This window comes from Lathamus discolor, chromosome 15 (genome assembly GCF_037157495.1).
Source record: "Lathamus discolor isolate bLatDis1 chromosome 15, bLatDis1.hap1, whole genome shotgun sequence".
NCBI classification, from domain to species: Eukaryota; Metazoa; Chordata; class Aves; order Psittaciformes; family Psittacidae; genus Lathamus; species Lathamus discolor.
Window position 1 is genome coordinate 4,174,899 of NC_088898.1, and position 17,897 is coordinate 4,192,795.

The window sequence follows — 17,897 nt, forward strand, 5'->3', positions numbered from 1 at the left end:
TTTCTTTCTTGTATTGTCTAGTTTGGGTATGTCTGACTGTTGCATGGCTCCATGAAGAGGCAAAAGAGCAGCAAGTCCCCTTTATACAGTGAATGCCCTCACTTACTGAGGGCGTCTTTGGCACAAAGTGCCCATGTGGCCAAGGACACACTGAAGATGATGAAGTGTATTGTTATAACTCTACCTCAGCAGGCTACTTCACTTCCTTGAGCCACAAAGTACTGTGCATTACAACTTTGTTCCTTCCTATGATTGCACTCAAGGCCTGATCAACAGAGAGCATAGCTGGAAGTTCTAAACCAAATTGATTTTACATGCACATTCAGAGCCTCTGTAGTCCTTAGCTGCACTCATACAATTGAAATACTGAAACTGATGAAAGTATCCTCACAAAAGGCAAGAATGGTAATCTTCCTTATCTTCATTTAAACTCATTCCATTAGTTGCTGAAGTAAATAGATGAGCCTTGCATTATGCTTTCATAGTTGCTTTCATGAGTTTTTCAAGGCTGTGTTGTAGAATTATCTTCCAGTTTTCCAGAGCTGAAACCTAAAACTTTTTATGTAATCACAGTGAAGATCCAGTTTTCTCAAACTTGATGATTGTATATTGTATATACTTCCCAGTTAGTATTTTCCCCTTCATTTGTGATTGCTGTCTGACTGTTCTAGGGCTGTAAAAGAAGCCCACTAAAAATCAAAATAGTTTGTGTGAAACTCAATGGCATGTGTTGATAAAAAGCAGATGGGTACTATGTAAAAGATGTTATACTTTATCAGGCATTCATTTCAGCCTTAAGTCTGCCTTTTTCTCATGATGTGTAAAGGTAGAAGTACCATACAGCATACAGACTCTGGGTGTAGGTATATTTATGGTGATGAAGATACCTGACTCTTGCTACGCATGACTTCTGTGTCTATAATAGGCTTCCTTACCAACCAGACATCACATTTTGTCTCATCAACTAGTGCTTTGGAAAAATGCAACACAAGTAAGAACAATTAGCATCTTTGCGTCTTTCTGTATTACCGAGAAACCTGGGCCTAGGCAAATAACTGCCATTCTTTCAATTAAGAAATTAATAAATAAACTCCTTTTCTTTCTGCTTTTTTAAACCATCACATAATCAAAAGCTAAATATGATCTCCTTGAGCAGTTGCTCCAGCAAATGCAGCCTAGAGCCTCAGCCAAAACATGCACTAATATCTTCATATGGTAAATAGTGGCAGTGAAGCCTAAACTCTAGTCAGCGTGGCCAGAGGCTGTTGTGCTCACTGTCAGCTTCATGAGTGCTGCCTGTACTGTCATTAGCAGTCCATTGCAGCTGTCACTCTTCTTAGTGTCCTTGGTATGGTCCTGCAAAGTACTCATAGCAGACGTTAGCCTATAGAATTGCAAAATCTTTTCAAGAGGTGTCATAGAACTCAAGCACTGATTCTGAAGTTTTTTCACCATGCAAGTGCCAAGCTCTCCTTTGTGTGATGGGTCCAGACCACAGTGGGGGTGAATAGTCGCTGGCTGTTCTATTCATGAAAAATGATGCAATTATTTCTGGTTGAAACATTTGACCAATTGGTTGATTGGTTTGTTTGTTTCAGGAATTTATCTCCTGGATTTAATCTACATTGATTCTGCATATCCCGCTTCAGGCAGCATTATGGAGAATGAACAAAGATCCAATCAAATGAACAATATTCTCCGAATAATAGCTGATCTGCAAGTCTCCTGTAACTATGGTTGGTAAATTTTGTTGTATCTGTCATGGCTTAACTAAAAATTCTGTAGTACAATATTGTGTGGTTTCAGCCCTGTGTAAAGGCAACACAAGGGGCTAACGTTGGTAGAGTTGAACACTAGTAAGTAATGTAGCTTCTACTTCTGTGCAGTTTCAGTCTTACCAATAAATTAAGCAAATACGCATTTACTCTTAATTGTAAGAGCTACGACAAAAGTTGTGCAGAGTTTACTGCAACGTGTAGACTACAAATGACATATTTTCAAGTACAGCTATTGCATTTGGGTTATATTCTGTTCCCATCAGAGGCAGTCAGGAACATCTTAACATCTTTCCTTTGCAGTAGATATGATGTCTTTGGAGCATAGAATGTCTTAATGTCATTGTTTTATTGTTAGCATACTGATACGTTTACAAAATGAAATACAAATACTGCTGTCTACATAACAGTTGTAAAATTGTGTGTTAAGCTTTTCCACATACCTCACTTGTTGATGAAGTGAGGATCTTGAGGGGCTGTTCCTTTTTGTTAACAGCATTTTACTCTTAAATTCGTTTCTGTAATTCTAGCCTGTTAGTGAAGCCTTGTGTCAAGAAATGTGCTGGTTTGGGGCTGTTGGTGAAAACTCAGAGTGCTGTTGGTGACTTAGCATAACTATACTTAGCTTAAACATGAAATAAGTTGGAAAATATTGAGAGCAGCTGCAGAATTGAGCAAGTTCAGAACATTTAAATGCTACAATTTTGGAGAGTTTTGAATAGGAAAAAAGAATTTAGATTGTGAAAAAAGGAGATGAGAAATCACTTGTGTATGCTTAAGTATTCAGTTCTTGTCCTTTGTTGTCGGCTTGGGTGTTATAGTGTTCAAAGGGACTAGCCATAATAGCGCATGATTCTGAATAGCTTGATTATTCAGCTATCATGTTCTTATTATGCGTTTCATTTTGTCTTTGAATACTTGGACAAAGAAACCTCATTATGTGACTAATCCTTCCTTTTTACAGTTTTGGTGGCTTTCTGTATTGCTGTACATTAATTTTTAGTGCTTTTGTTGAAATGAGAATGAAAATTAAAGCATGGCCTTGAAGAAATAATATTCTGGAATAGTAGGTGCCGTTTAAAAGAGTTGTCTTTCGGAGAGGATGTGTTAGATACTACAAGGCGTGTTCCTGTCCTAGTTCCTGACTAGATGTCAAGGGATTTTTCTGTCATTCTGAACTTAGTGTCTTTGTTTCTTGGTATTCAGCATTCTAATTTTTAAGTCTCTTTGTGTTTCTGCCTGATTTATTGTTTAGGAATGTTTAAAATCTCAGTTTCCATTAAGATAACCATAAGAACTAGGGAAAACAAAAAAACCCAAAACAAAAAAACCCAACGTGAAAGAATGGGGAATTTTGGATGACATTAATGTTCATCTTCTCTTTGAACACTCCACAGATCATCTTACAACACTGCCCCATGTGCAAAAGTATTTGAAGTCTGTTCGTTACATTGAAGAACTTCAGAAGTTTGTAGAAGATGACAATTATAAGTAAGTACTGTTCTTTTCTTCAGATTTTGTGGAATTCAATGGAAAGATCACTTGGCTATTAGTTTGATTTAAAGTGGAACAGAAAGTCATTGGCTGAAGGTAGTTCACTGTGAAAGATCGTGCTTGACTATGGTTTGTGCTTTTGTGGCTGGTTGATCACAGATACTGAGCATAGTGATGTTTCTGTAAGAAAATTATTTGGGAAAAAAAATGTGTTTGATTTTTTTTCATAGCAAAATTCATCTGCTTCATGGAATTGGAATTCCTGCCAGAGTACCAATGATAGAATACGTATGTTCTTCCTTTTCTTAGTCTCCAGACATAGTATGTGTTCACAAATAGAGATGTATTGTGCAACAGATGCGTATTGAACATTAGCATCATACACAGCTTTTTGAAAAGCTCAGGCAATCTACGACTTCGTTAAAAGTAGTCTGAGATTTAAATCTCAGTATTAATATTTAACAAATGGTCATTATTTACTAATTTCCCACAAAATTCTATGCTTCATTAAAATCATGAACATACAGAAAAGCTATAGTAGTGATGGTGAAGAACTGTGGTTAGTACAGGCTTTACAGCCCTTGGATTGGATTCAAGAAACTGGTCATGTTGCTTAATGTGGTTTTTAGATGGAGTTTCCTGATGATGCATCAATGTTAACACTATATATACAACAGCTTTCATGAACTGTAATATCTTAAGAAAAATAGATTAAACAAGTGGTTTCTGTGAGTATATGATACTGTAACAGAATACTTTGAAAAAGTACAAGTCATGAGTAATTCCAGCTTAAATCTGAAAATCATTTTAACTTTAGCTGCAGCCTTGCTGATAATGCTGGAAGGTATTTGGTGTATCTTAAAGATTTAGTACAACTTCTTTTGCTTTAGTTATTTCTGAGACTATTTCAGTCAAATTTAGGAGTTTTCTTTCTAGGCTTTACTATGGCAAGGAAAATCTGGACTGATCTCACAAGAGATGTTAAAAAGAGGGAAATATTTGATTCTTGGCATAGTGAAGTTGCTGCGGTTTATGTACATTAGAGAAGTTTGACCTTTTTCTGCCATCTTTGTTTCATCAGAATAAAGCTTTAAATTAAAGTCTGTTCATCAAAGCTGCACACAACTACCCTGAAGGAGAACTCTGATTCCTCTTCCATCTTTGTATTTGTGAAGAAGTTTTTGAATTTTGTTTTGAATATTTGATTTCACATTTTCCTCTCAGTTTTCCCTTATAGATCTTCAGTTTCATAGTATTTTCTGGTCCCATGCCAGAAGAAACTGTAAGCCTTAAAAAGGCAAAGACTTCTAAGTTCTTGTAGTGGAAAAGAATCTCCTCTTTCTTTCTCTTTCCAGTGACCACTCTTTTTGAGCCAGGGACAGCATTAGTGTACTCTGAAGAGATGGATGCTTGACCTTTGGCAGAGAGAACAGAACTATCTCAGTACCAGGCTGTCAGGGAGAGAAGCTTAGATAGTTGCCCTAAAATGTATTGGCAGGATCCCAACACACATTTTGCCAAATGAGAACCTCAGTTGCACTGAAAAGGGAAATTTGGCAGCCACTTTATATAAACAAAGCTCTTCTCCACCATTTTTGTGCCAGTCCAATTGCTCGCTTTAGGTTTGTGCTTGTCAGCAAGTAGGAACACTCCAGAAAACCCCTGACAATGATGTCGTAACCTAAAAATAATAGGTCTTTTTTGCTCAGCCTATAAGCTGTTCTCTGCAGAAGCTGAGAAATTACAACTTTTGCTGGTTGCAAGACTAAGGGGGCAAAAACAGGACCTAAAGCATCAAGATTGCTTCCAGTTATACCCAAAATGTATTGCTAATCTTTGTTATCTCAGGGCGTTACTGGTACCAGATGCAGAGGTATCTTTCAGAGGTACCAGATGCAGCTGCTGCAGGATCTTCTTCCTCCTTCAGGGGTGTAAGACAGTGCTTGTCCTTAGGTGTGCAGTTTTCCCCTTAGCTAGACAGCACTGTGTTAGCCTGAGATTTCTAGTGTTCCAGCAGCCATACGGATCATAGATTCATAGAATGGTTTGGGTTGGAAAGGACCTTAAGATCATCAAGTTCCAACCCCCCTGCCATGGGCAGGGACGCCTCACACTAGAGGTATTGATCAGTAGTTGTGACTTGGCTGCTCTTCCACAGTTCATTCTTGGGGACAGTGAAGCTTCCAGAAGCTGTTGGACCTACTGTTTAAGTGCTACATAGGCAGCTCAAAATGCTCGAGATACATCAGACCCATTCTGCTTCATACACAAATGCTGGTCAGAAATGCTATGAGTGACAGCTTTGAGGCTTGAACTGCTTTACTGCAACTTAAGTCTTGTCTCAAGAAAGACAAAAAAGCTTTGTTCAGCCTCCTCATGGAGCAGCTAAATTTCTTCTTCATGTAAGGCTATTCCCTGTCTTCTTTTACTTGCCTAATATTAGGAGAATTATGTAAAAGTAGCTTTACTGTCCTAGAAGTAGTTCCATCCTATGCTGCAGAGAATGCTTCCATGAAATAGAACTGTGTTAAAGACTGGCTACGTATTTCATTTTCTGCGTATGGGGTGAGGTGAGAGCAGAGCATGAGTGTACATGCATGGAACCTGTGCTGCTCAATGGAAAATGCAGTGTCAGAGGAATTGCAAAAATGAATTTGGGTGGTGGCAAACAAGCCAAGGCTGGTTGAGACTGTACTGACTATCAGTATCTCTTTGGAATAAAAATGTTTTCTATTTTTTCCAGCCTTCTGGGTGTGAGAGTGAACAGGAGAGAAGGTGGTCGAGGAGTGACATCTCCTTGTCAGAATATATTCCCTTTTCTCACAGTTTATTGTCAATATTTTGTTAAATGTGTCACCATGAGTATTTTATATTTAACAGCATTCAAATTTAGGCTCATATTTATTTCTTTTAACACATCCTGTGTTTTCTTATGTTGAATAGCTAGATTGCAGTTTTGGAGGAGTGCATTGCAAACCACATCACTGTAAAAGGGAGAAGCTATTTGCTTACATTGACTGAATTGCAGTTGTATCTTTTTGCAGTGGGCTTATTAGACAAATGTTTCCACAGTGACCAAATAAATTGTGGCTGTTGCCACAGGGGACTAGTAAAACTGAGTAATGTCTTTGATAACAACATAAGGAAAGAACATCAGAGATGAGTTCCTCAAAGCTGGCAGAAACTGAAACATGCAGTTATCACATGTGGGGAAGGATAAGTAACAGCTCCCTTGTACAGACAGAAATAAAAGAAAGAAATAAGCATTTGTGGAGCAGTGACAGGCTCACGGGAGAAGGGTTGTTTGCTGCTGGTTAGAGAACAACTGTTACATGAAACAAGTTGAAATGAGTGTTCTGTTTTGCATAAGGACTTTGGTTTTGAAATGCTGTCTCAGGTTGTTGTCATCTGTTGTCATCCATCCCATCCCACTCCTGTGCATGTCTTTAGTACAAAAGCCTTTCACTGGTGTTTTTATCCAGCAGAGTACTGCAGTCTGTGGCTTGAAACCTTCACAACTCTGCGTGTGTAATGCTGTGCAATGACAGCACTTATTTCCTTTGGGTTTAAGCCTATTCCATTAAAGTTTACTTAACATTGTGGCTCTACACATTTTTTTTTTTGTCAAACTGGTACAGAACAAAGAACCTATAAATGTCAAGTTAAGAGTGTGTAAACTTGAGAGGTGGCAGAAGTCATATGCACTGCAAGATCAAGATGTGTTGGAGTGCTGAGAAGGCAACAATGAGTGCATCATAAAAAACACAGTGAAGCAGGGTAGCTTATAATATTATAACTTTCTTCTAATTATATTCTTTTCCAGATTGTCATTAAGAATTGAGCCAGGTAACAGCTCTCCTCGACTCGTTTCTTCCAAAGAAGATCTTGCAGGTAGGGAACTTCATTTGAAACTTAGATTTTTTTCATTACAGAAATCCTTCACTGAAGTATATGGGTAATCCCGTTTTATGTCAGAGGGATTTTGGAGGAATGAATCAGTTACAAGTAGTTTAATTTGCAGACTTTGTAGAGGAGGGATATATTGTTATTTGTCTTTCTGGAGAACGGGTTTACCTGGATGGCAAAGAGGAGTGGTTTTAAGATGATTTATTGTTAGCTTTCACATTTTTAATAGGTAGCATAAAAATGTATTGGACTTTGCTCTGCTGAGATTAGAAACCTAGGGAAAATGAGTAAGGAGAAAGAAATCAAGTTCTAAGGAAAAAGGAATAAAATCTATAGAAATAAGAATTTGGAAGAAAACATATCTTCAGGAAGGCACTCTTCCCTTCCCCCTCAATGCTCAATGTTATTAATTGCTGCGTAAAATACAAGGAAGTGGTTCACAGGAGGAAACGTTTTTTAACTAGGTAAGTTCAAAAGGAGTTCTAATTAACACTTTCTTTGTACAGACATGTGTATTGGGTCCAGCTGGGATGGAGTTAAGTTGTATCTGTGGCTAGAAAGGTGCTGATAAGGCACCAGTGTGTTGGCTACTGCTGAGCAGTGCTCGCAGCATCGAGGCTGTCTCTCCAAAACCAGTCCCCCCGCAAAAGGCCAGAAGGCTGGGGGTGGGCAAGAGGTTAAGAGGGGACAGTCAGGACAGCTGACCCAGGCTGGCCAAAGAGGTGTTCCATACTATATGATGTGCACAGCAATAAAAGCTAAGAGAACTGAGGGTTGCAGGGGGGGCATTCAATATTAAGGCATTTGTCTTCCACATGAACCACTCGAGTGCTGAGGTCCTTCATTCCAGCCAGTGGTTGGACATTATCTGCTGATGGGAAGAGGAGGATAAATTCTTTTTGTTTTCCTTTGTTTCCATTTGCAGCTTTTGCTTTTCTTTATTAAACTGCCTTTATGTCAATCCACAAGGGGTTTTTTAATCTTGTTTTCTTCCCCCATCATGCAGAGGAGGGGGAGTGATGGTGCAGCTTGGTGGGTATGTGGAAGCCAGTCAGATCAACACACCACATCATGTAATGTTTGATTTTGCTCTTGTGAGGATTTGCTTTTTCATACTTGAAACTTAAAACTAAGTCATTGCTTCTCATATGATTTTATTTTCCATATGTAAAGCATACGAGTGGACTTTTCTGTTTTCTGGCTTTCACTTCATATTGCTCATGTTTAAATTCTTTACACTAGGGTTTTGGTGTTAACATTTCATTAGGATGATGGTGGAAATTCTAATATTGGTTGTAGCAGCATAGTATGTGATAATCACCAGTACTCTGTAATTCTTAGTCGAGTGCTCAGACATTATTAGAGCTGTAATGGAAGGCAACTAGAAACACAGTTCCAAAGTTGGAAACAAGAACTGTGAAACTCTTCTGGCTTTATACTGCAGTGAGCTCAGCTGGTGTACACAAATACTGATCAGCCCAATGTTCTGTGGTACCTACTCAGTTGACTCTGTGGTCATATGGTATCTGGCAGTATTAGGAGAGGATGAACTTTCCCCTCTGAATCCGCAGTGCCCCTGTATGCTCCATAAGGCTGCTTTATTCAGAGTGAGAATTAATATGATGACTAGAAACCAAGTCTTGAGTCATCCTTCTTGCTCCGTCCATCTATTAGTGCTTCCTTTGAAAGCTTGACACTCTTCTGAACTGATGTACTTCTTGCTCAGCTAGGGAGTTCTCACATACTGCCAGTTGGGCAGTGAATGCCACCAGCATTTTGTAATACCCATGGGAATGTTTCAGTGACTTGCACCTGTGTGGTTGCAAAAATGCAACTAAAGGGAATCCAGTGTACTTCACTGAAAAAAACAATTCCTGGAGAAGTTCAGTTAAACTAAGTTAGCATGAATTCAGATTGAAGTTTAACTAAGCATGAAGGCAATAATTTATTGTTTATTTCACAGCATTAATAAAAAGAAATATAGACGTATGTTAGTCTTGAATAATTCTGAGCTAAAATGCCCAACTATCAGTAATGAGATACTTGACTGTGCAGAATTAAAACCAGGGTGAGTCAACTTTATTTGGATTCAAGTTAGAGTCTGAGATTATTTATTTCCACTTTAGCCATTATGTACCAGCAGTAAATCCTTTGCAGTCAGTGAGCTATAATGGTAAGAGATGATCTCAAAATAATTTAGGCAGTAGTTTAATGTTCCACTCAACAGTTTAAGGCATATGAGTCTCAATATAATGATCTTAAGGTAAAATAAAGGTTCTTGGCTCAGAAGGGCAGTCACCAGTTCAGTTCTCCCGACAGTCAAAAAGTTATTAGGTTACTAATGGCAGTGTAGCGTCTAGTTGAGTTCAGCGTGTGACGTACTACCTTCTATAGGTAGTCATGTGTTTCCAAATACGGAGAAAAAGCTTGATATCACTGGTAATAATTCCAAAAGCCATAATGGACTCAAGTGCAGGGAATAGTGTCTTTTTCATGTCTTAAAGTATAACTACTTATGTTGATGATGGAAATGATTTTTTCTTCCCAGCTGTGTGACTTTATTTTCTACCCAGCTTCAGTTTTCTCTCTTTCAGAAGATGATTAACAGTTTACTTTATCCAGGGACATTATAGGTTTCTTTTTTTTTCCCCCCTTGAAGTATCTTTATGAATGTGAGGCTCAATAAGAACAGTTAAATCCTTCAATATTTCTATTTGCAAAGTACTGGAGAAAACCATGTGTCCATTTTCCACTTTGGTTGCCAACTGGTTTTCCAGTAAATTCAAACAGGAGGCAGACATCTGATTAAAATGAGTGTCTCACAACAAGCTATGTTTTGTATATTAGTGGCTAAGATGGTCTCCTTTAATTACCGATTGCATATATAATTGTGAATAGTGCTTTCAAAGGGAGATTTCATGCCTTCCATAACGCTGCAGAGATTCTTGTCTCTTGCAAGCAGCCTTTAAAATGGAGCTTTAAGCAGTTTCATTGAATGCTTTCAGGAACTGGGTGATTCACACAACTTCCTTGGCAGCAGCTTAAGTCTGTTCATTCTGCCTTGCTATGGTTTGAGAGGGAGAGGGAGAATGTAGCTGGAGAGCTTATAGTATGCTAACTGTTCACAGTTTCCAGTTGAATTAGCTGTAAAAGACATCTGTGTTCCTGCGGTGTTGGCTAGAAGGTGCCCAGCATTTATGGTACAGCTATTAAGCAGATTGTTTTGGAAGGTATAACTCAATACATTTTCCCAGAACAAAGGAAAAGATTTAATGTTCTATATGGTAAATAAGTTAACCTTCTAAGCAACTAGCTAGGTCTAGCTCAGTACAGAAAAATTTATGTGTGTTCTTTACCATCTTAATGTTGTTTAGCAAAGTTCAAGGCTTGGTGCTGATCAGAGTATAGAAAACAGTTACTTGTTCTTTGAAATATACCATGTTTATCCTGCCTTGGAAAGCAATATAAAAAGATTCAATAATGCTAAAATCATTACCATATCCAGAAAATTATATCTAATACTGAGTGACTCAAAGACTGGTCTTTATGATTCTGTGATTTTTAATGAACCCCTTCATTACAGTTAGCATTTAGCAGTCATTTTTAGCAGCCAGGCCTCAGCTGTGGGCAGCCTTATTTTGTGGTGGTTGTTCTGCAATAGTCAGGGACGGACCTTCACCCCCTCCTGGTTTTTTTCTTTTTTCCCCCCAAGTAGGTCCTGGTGTAATTCTTGAGAGGAGAATAATGAGCCCAGAGGTTTTATGTTGCCACCTTACCAGGAGTCTGGTAATTAATCTGAAACAGGTGTATTCTCTGTTTTGTTGTTGGGGCAAAATCCAGCCCATTGTGCTGAGTCCCTTCAGCTTTGAGAGCTGCTAAAGAACTTCCAACATATATGTTCATTACTTAGAAGCAATCGATACATCAGATGTAAAGTATATGATATGTAGGAGTTACAAATGGAGAAAATGTGGAAGCAGAAGGAAGGTGTTTGCACATCTGTAACCCTTGAAAGCAGGTATCGTACACCAGTGACATCTGTACAGCAGTCCCAGCATTTCAGAATATAAAAAAAAGCCCTGCACCGTCATTTTCCATGTAAACACCAAGTCTGACATTTAGTTTTGCCGTTTGTTTTAGTGGTTGCTTTGGCAACTAATAAATAGTTTGTGCTAAGTGCTTTAGCAGCCAATCAGTCTGTGGAAATGAGAATTGTCTAATCCTTCTGCAAGTGCTTGCTTATTGCTTTGTGTGCATAGTGTCTGCTTTTCTTACACTGCACTTAAGGTAGAAATGGAAGAACATGAGTTTTCTTCACAAAAGTTTACAGCCCATCCAGAAAACTTTGCTCTTTAGTTTCAAACTTGCACTCTTTCCCAATCTCTTCCTCTGTGATACTTTCTCTACAGATTTTTACAACTCCATTGGGTATTTTTAAAAGAAATTAATACCAGACAACCGTGTGGGATTCACATGTTGTTATCAACCACTAAATCCAGCCAGAATTAGTGTGCTGTGGGGGTTTTTTGATTAACAAACCCAGGACAGCCTCACAAAAACTGTAGAACATTTTGTCAAAGTTTTCAAGAAGAGAATGATTGTGCTCAGTTTTTCATTTTATCACTCTCCGTTATTTTCTGTGACTTCCTTACCAAACAAGTCTCTCTAATGTCCTAGTTTACTGATGCTTACTTTAACTATGAGGCTATTAACTCCCTCAGAACGTTAAAAATGTATAAAACTGCCTGAGGACAAGAGGCTTTCCTGCTCTGTGGTTTGTTGGGGTTTTTTGGGGGGAGTGCAGGGAATTGTCTCTTTCTTAAGAGCAGTCACCTGAAATAATTTTTGCAAAAATCTATTTTTTTGATGGTTGGGTAATGTATTTTGTTGAAGCCAAACTTGAGCATTTTCTTCGCAGCTATGCTCTCCCAATGGGTATGTCTTCACTGCCAATGTGAATGTCATCCAGGCTCATGCACTACCCTGCAGATCCAGCTGCAAGAAATCCAATTTTAGCTGAAGTGTAAGTCAGGGTTTTGAACATTCCACTGGTGCAGTATCAGTAACACAAATGCTGGCAATTAGAGATTCCATAAATCCATAAAAGGGAATAAAAAATACAAGTTCATATGCTCATGTAATTGATAGTTCTCTTTCTCGTAATGTGTAATGTCTTTCAATAACAACAACGACTGATGCACGTCACTGTTTATTCCCTCACTGCAAAACAGGCTTTTGGAATTAACCTTTAAATTAGTATATTTTGTTAATCCAAATTTGAACATAAAGCAAAGACTGCGTCAAAGGAGGATCACACTGGGGCCTCAAACAAACTGTTGTTGTTACAGATTTGAGGATATATACAGAGACAGTAAGGTCTGTAAAGGAATATCATCTAAAAAAATTGCCTAATAAGTGTTTTCTGGAGTCTTGTAAATATAAAATAGGTTCTAAAAATTAGAACCTGGCAGTAAAGCAAAGCAAGAGAATACAGCGTCCTGCAGGTCTCGCTCAATCTCTCATTTTTTGTTCACTTGTTTAAGAACTTTGGGATGGGAGGTCACTTGCACAAGAAATATCAATTAAGTTTGAGGAAGGAAAGAAATGTCCATGCCATGACTTTTTTGGATTATTAAATAAAGAAGTTTGTTATTAGGCTTCTTTAAGCTGCTTGTTTAAAAAAGCAAACCTGCACATTTCACCTGATAATCCCCTAAATGCTTTAATAAAGGAAAGACCATTAAGAAGTAGAAGGGAATTGAGGAAACAGAACAAGCTGTAGCTGGTTAAGTGGAAGATAGAAATTAAACGGAGAATGATTTGAAGAAAAATGTAAACAGCAGGATGTTCTTTACACAGAAGTAGAAGGCACTTGGAAAAATTGTGGTTCATCTGCACTGTCAGTGAAAGAAAAACAGAGCAGGAAAGGACAGTGCAGCAAAGCCAGACAGATTCTGAAGTCTTCTGAATGTTTTCCTAGATTTAATGTACTCTTCTTAGATGCAGAATTGAAAAGAGAATAAGGATTTATGGAAGGTTAAAAATATGAAGTCGGAAATGAAACAGTGAATTAAACTTTTTCTTCTCATGGTATTTCTAGAATTAGAAATTCTTGATTGACGAAGTAGACAGACTAGTATTCTATACCAAGGATTGTCCTTAGGGTAAAAAACAATAATGCACTGCAAAATAAGGTTTCCAAATTGCTTTTTATAAATGTATCTATACCTTTTGCTGTTACATAGCGTAGAGGCGGAGATTAGAATAGGACAGTTAATTACAACAACAGAGGTCATGTAGCAGAAACACAAAACCCTATTTATGTTCCCCTTCCTCCCCGGGGCAGAGTATGAGAAATAGTTCATGGTCCTTTTGAAACAAACAAATAATAATAATAATAATAATAATTTAAAAAGAGCACTTTCACTGAATAACCAAAATCCTGGTCCTGACCTCTGCAGCAAAAGGCTTTTGCATACTGCTCCCAAAGAGAGCAGGCAGGCTCCAATTTTGCTGAGCAAAACACACCTTTCTTTTCTTTTCTTGAGGGGAGTAGGGGGTTGACTTCTGGACGACTTGGGGGAGCATGGGGAGGTGCAGCCAAAGACTCTGATTCTTGTTCTTAGTTTGCCCTTGTCTGAGAAGCATCCAGAACAAATATGTGCTTGCATTTTGTATGCATTCATAGGCTTTAGTTGAATTGTAAAGCAGTACTCTGAACATTAAACTATGCTTTTACAATAGCCATCATTCCAGATTTATTTGTTTTGCATAATTCTTGATTCTGTGCACAAAATTCTTGGTAAGTTCTTTATTGTGTGTTTTGTAAGTAGGTCTTTCTGTTTGAAAGTTTTAATTATCACCCACTGACTTTGGTTACAATGGCAACAGAACAGTAAAACTTTACAGCGAAGATTTAACTAGAGAGTCTGTGGCTTGGAATGCCTTTATTAAGTTTTAGAAACAGAGCTGGTAAGTATCAGTTTTACTTCTTAGCTGCTCACCAAAAAATAGTAAAAACTTGAGACTGTTTTACCTTCCTGAAAAATCACTCTGTTTTTCAGCATATACTATGCATCTCATGCTCAGTTTTTTCTTTGGGTGCCTTGTATTGGTTTATTGATAGGTTTTAGTGGAGAAAAATTGTGAACTGTAACTCCTTCACCCTGTTGCTTTTTATAAAAGCTCTGGAGACTGTAAATGTTCACATGTTCAACTGGAGGATTGCAAAAGTAACATTCATTTATAACATTTGAAGGATTATTCATGGAAAAATTATGCAAAGGAAAAAACAGTGAGATCCTTTGGGATATGTGTAAACTTTTCCAAATGTTCCTGCCACAGATCTCTGAACAGCACTCAGCTCGCTCTGATGAAGTTGTCTCACGTTCCGTAACGCAAACAAATCTTTAATAATGTTTTAATATTTTTATACATTATTTTTGTGCATGTCAGCATAGTCTTGAAAATGATGCTGAGAAATAATGAAAACCAAACTAACCCTTGTTCATGCCAGCTGACTGGAAAATCCTGCTAAGAGTGCTTTGTCTCCATGAAAGGCAAAATAACAGAATAGCAATCATGGTAACAGTATGCACTAGGAGTGGAGCCAGGAGAGTAAAGAGGAGAGTTAGCAGTAGCAGATGACTTCACTTATTGGAAAAAAAGGGGCAAAATAACTCAATCTCAAATGAATTTAAATATTGGAATTTTGTTATCAGCAAGTATCAAGCATAGCTTCCCCAGCTAATTGCTCAGCAGTCTGGTATGTCCATAAGTATCTCACCACTTACCCTCTTTGGCATCCTTCTTGGCACAGGCTCTCTTATCTCTTACCCCTTTACAGAAATTAGGTCATCTCCCCTGAGCCCCATAACTCATGCTGACACCCTCTGCACCCCAGGCTTCTTGCTGAACTGAGTGTGCCCTGTAGCACAGGTCCTGTCTAATGAGAACTCTGAACTTCACAGTTCTTCATGGACATCTGACAACAGTGCAGATGCAAAGACTTTGTAAAGGTTCTAAGCTCAGATTCCTTTTCCCTTAGTACAGGCTTAACAGAGCCAAACTAGCACTGGGTTAACAGAGCCAAACTGTACATATTCCGTTCTCTTGCCTTGGAGATGTGGAAGATACTGACCTACATACAAAATGGCCACTCCAGACAGAGTAATACCAGCATCGCTGATATTTCTGTCTTTATCTTATCCCACAAAGCATTCTGTTTCCTACTGTTGTTATCTTCATTAAAGACATGTAACTAGGAATTAGAATAAGTCCATTACCTTCTTTCACAGGACTGATGCAAGCAATTGTAATCATGATGTATCACAAGAAAGCCAGGCTGGAACCGTTGGCTTAAGTTTTAAGGCTCCAGTACCTATTTCCACAAATTCCGTCAGCCTTGACGCGTGTCACTTTAGCCAGGCAGAATTTTAACCTGAAATCTGAATCTGTAATCTTACTTTCCGAGATACACAGATATGCTTTTTTTGGTAGACATCAAATTAATTGAACAGTCCTACTGCTTTCAGCTCTGTGACTCTCCACAGTGACAAACCTTTAAACTATTATGTATTAGAAAATTTAACAGTTATTTTTACATGTGGCATGTCTGTGTGAAAAAGCACTGCACCATACTGGTACTCATTTAGGGCTATGCCTTGAGATTGCTGCTCTTTCACAGGCTGTACTTTCAACAGTTTGTTAAACATAATGTTTCAGTAGCTCTCTGTGAACTATGTCATCCACTTAGAAGAACTTAATATAAATCAGGATTTAATACTGGCACCGGAGAGACAGAGCTGAATGACACAACAGGAAGCAATAGAAAACTGAACAAATCTTGCAGCCAAATTAAGGGACAAGCAGTGATTTAATGTGTTGCAAGGTGTGATGGTAACTTTAAAGTGGCCACATTAACACTGAATTTTAAGCTGAATTTCAGACTAAACTCTTGCTGATACATGCTCATAATTTTCAGGAAAACTGTTTCAGCTGCCACTATCTTCATCCTGGGTCTCAGTTCCAATATATTTTAAGCTTCTTAGCAGGTAGTAAACACCTCAGTAGTCCTAAGTATTTTACTGTTTGCAAGTTAAAACATATCTGATGGAAAGGCACTACTTTTTATATTCTAACTTGTGCTTTGCCTCCACAGCAGAAGAGGAAGGTGAACCCTATTTTCTTTTGAGAAAAGGCTTCCAGTATTATCTTACAGCCCAAATCCAACCAAATTTCAGGGTTTGAAAATGAAGCAGAGAACTGTACTCAGCCCGCTTCCAAACTGCCAGGCGTATGGTTCTGATTGAGTCTCTGGACCAAGTAATGATTTTAAACTGCATTTGGCCTTTAAGCATAAGACCTTCTCCGCAGCCACATATGCCAGTGACTCATGCTACTGCTGTCATGTTTCACAAATTCTCAACTGTGTGATGGCAGCAAAGACAGTCAGGCAAAAATGCTGTCCTGTATAAGATGGGATATAGGAATAAGGTAGAAAACAGGATTACAAACTATTGTTCTCCCACTAAATTGATGATCTTACGTATGATATTACTGGAGGTTCCTCTAATGAACCCATTTTCCCTCTCTGTTGCTAGAAGCATTTTACTCTTGCTGCTTGTCTTGAGGCTCCTTTCATTGTTAATTAAACAGCACAATGAATGATTTGCTCAAATCTGTAGAACACTGTGTGGATGAGATTTTTCTCCTTCCTGCTAGGGAAAAACCTTTGCAGTTCTTCATAGTAATGACCCAGTTCATAGTGGAATTCCTGAGTCTAGGCTGTGAGGAAACAAAAATAGAAGTAATGTGGAATTAAGTCTGGTGTTTCATGCAACTTGATCTAAGTTTGTATTATTTTTTGCCTCTTATTAGGGCAAACTCATTGCTGGTTCTTCCATTTCTTTTGTGTATCATGAATCCTCAGTTCAAGACAGAATAAGTAGATTAATAACTTCTGTGCTTGGGGAGAGATGGCATGGCCTATATAACAGATAGAATTAGAGAGTATCTCCAGTTGGAAGGAACTCATAAGGATCATTGAATCCAACTCCCTGCTTCTTGCAGGACTACCTAAAAGTAAATTCTATTACTAAGAGTGTTGTCCAGATGCTCTTTATACTCTGACACACTTTATGCCATGACCACTTCCCTGGGGAGCCTGTTCCAGTGACCAACCACCCTCTCAGAACCAGGTGGCCTGATTTGAGGCCAGACATTTTGTAAGGATTTTGATGATAGTTGTATGTGGTTTTTCAGATCACAAAGTTCCTGTCTGTGTTGACCTCTTAATGGGTGGTTTTAGGTTAGAGGCCAGAAGCTGACTAAGCTGAGGTCACTGGAGCCTCCAAGACGCGGTTCCTGTAACACAGGGGGAAATCTGTTTTCCTGCTACCTGAGCTGTACCAAGTTTGGAAACAGATACGGGGCAAATGGCCAGTTCATGACCGTTATTCCCACTTCTTTCACAAGCACCAGTGCCACAACTAAATGTTTAAAAGTGAAGTCTCAGCTGTTTATTGTGAAGCTAAGAATAGCCTTGCATTCACTGAGGATGATAGGCCATGTTGTTCTTCACTATACTGCAACATTCACTGCCAGCCTTTTGCAAACAGCGTCAAGGAACTGGAACAGGGAACAGCTTGTCCGTGTTTTCCGTGAGGCCTCATAAAGTCTGTAAAATGAGAGGAAGAATAATTGCAGTGAGACATCTCTAGA

The 17,897-nt window shown here is 38.5% G+C and overlaps 1 protein-coding gene across 11 annotated transcripts in view; it reads left to right on the forward strand.

The window, feature by feature from the left end:
• Nucleotides 1-17,897, forward strand: part of RALGPS1 (Ral GEF with PH domain and SH3 binding motif 1) — a 100,822-nt gene that overhangs the window by 68,780 nt on the left and 14,145 nt on the right. For all 11 annotated transcript variants that reach the window (XM_065695637.1, XM_065695636.1, XM_065695640.1 and 8 more), the window contains 3 exons: nt 1,599-1,736; nt 3,173-3,266; nt 7,093-7,160. In XM_065695637.1, the coding sequence (XP_065551709.1) occupies nt 1,599-1,736; nt 3,173-3,266; nt 7,093-7,160 (300 nt within the window). The remainder of the gene's footprint in view (nt 1-1,598; nt 1,737-3,172; nt 3,267-7,092; nt 7,161-17,897) is intronic.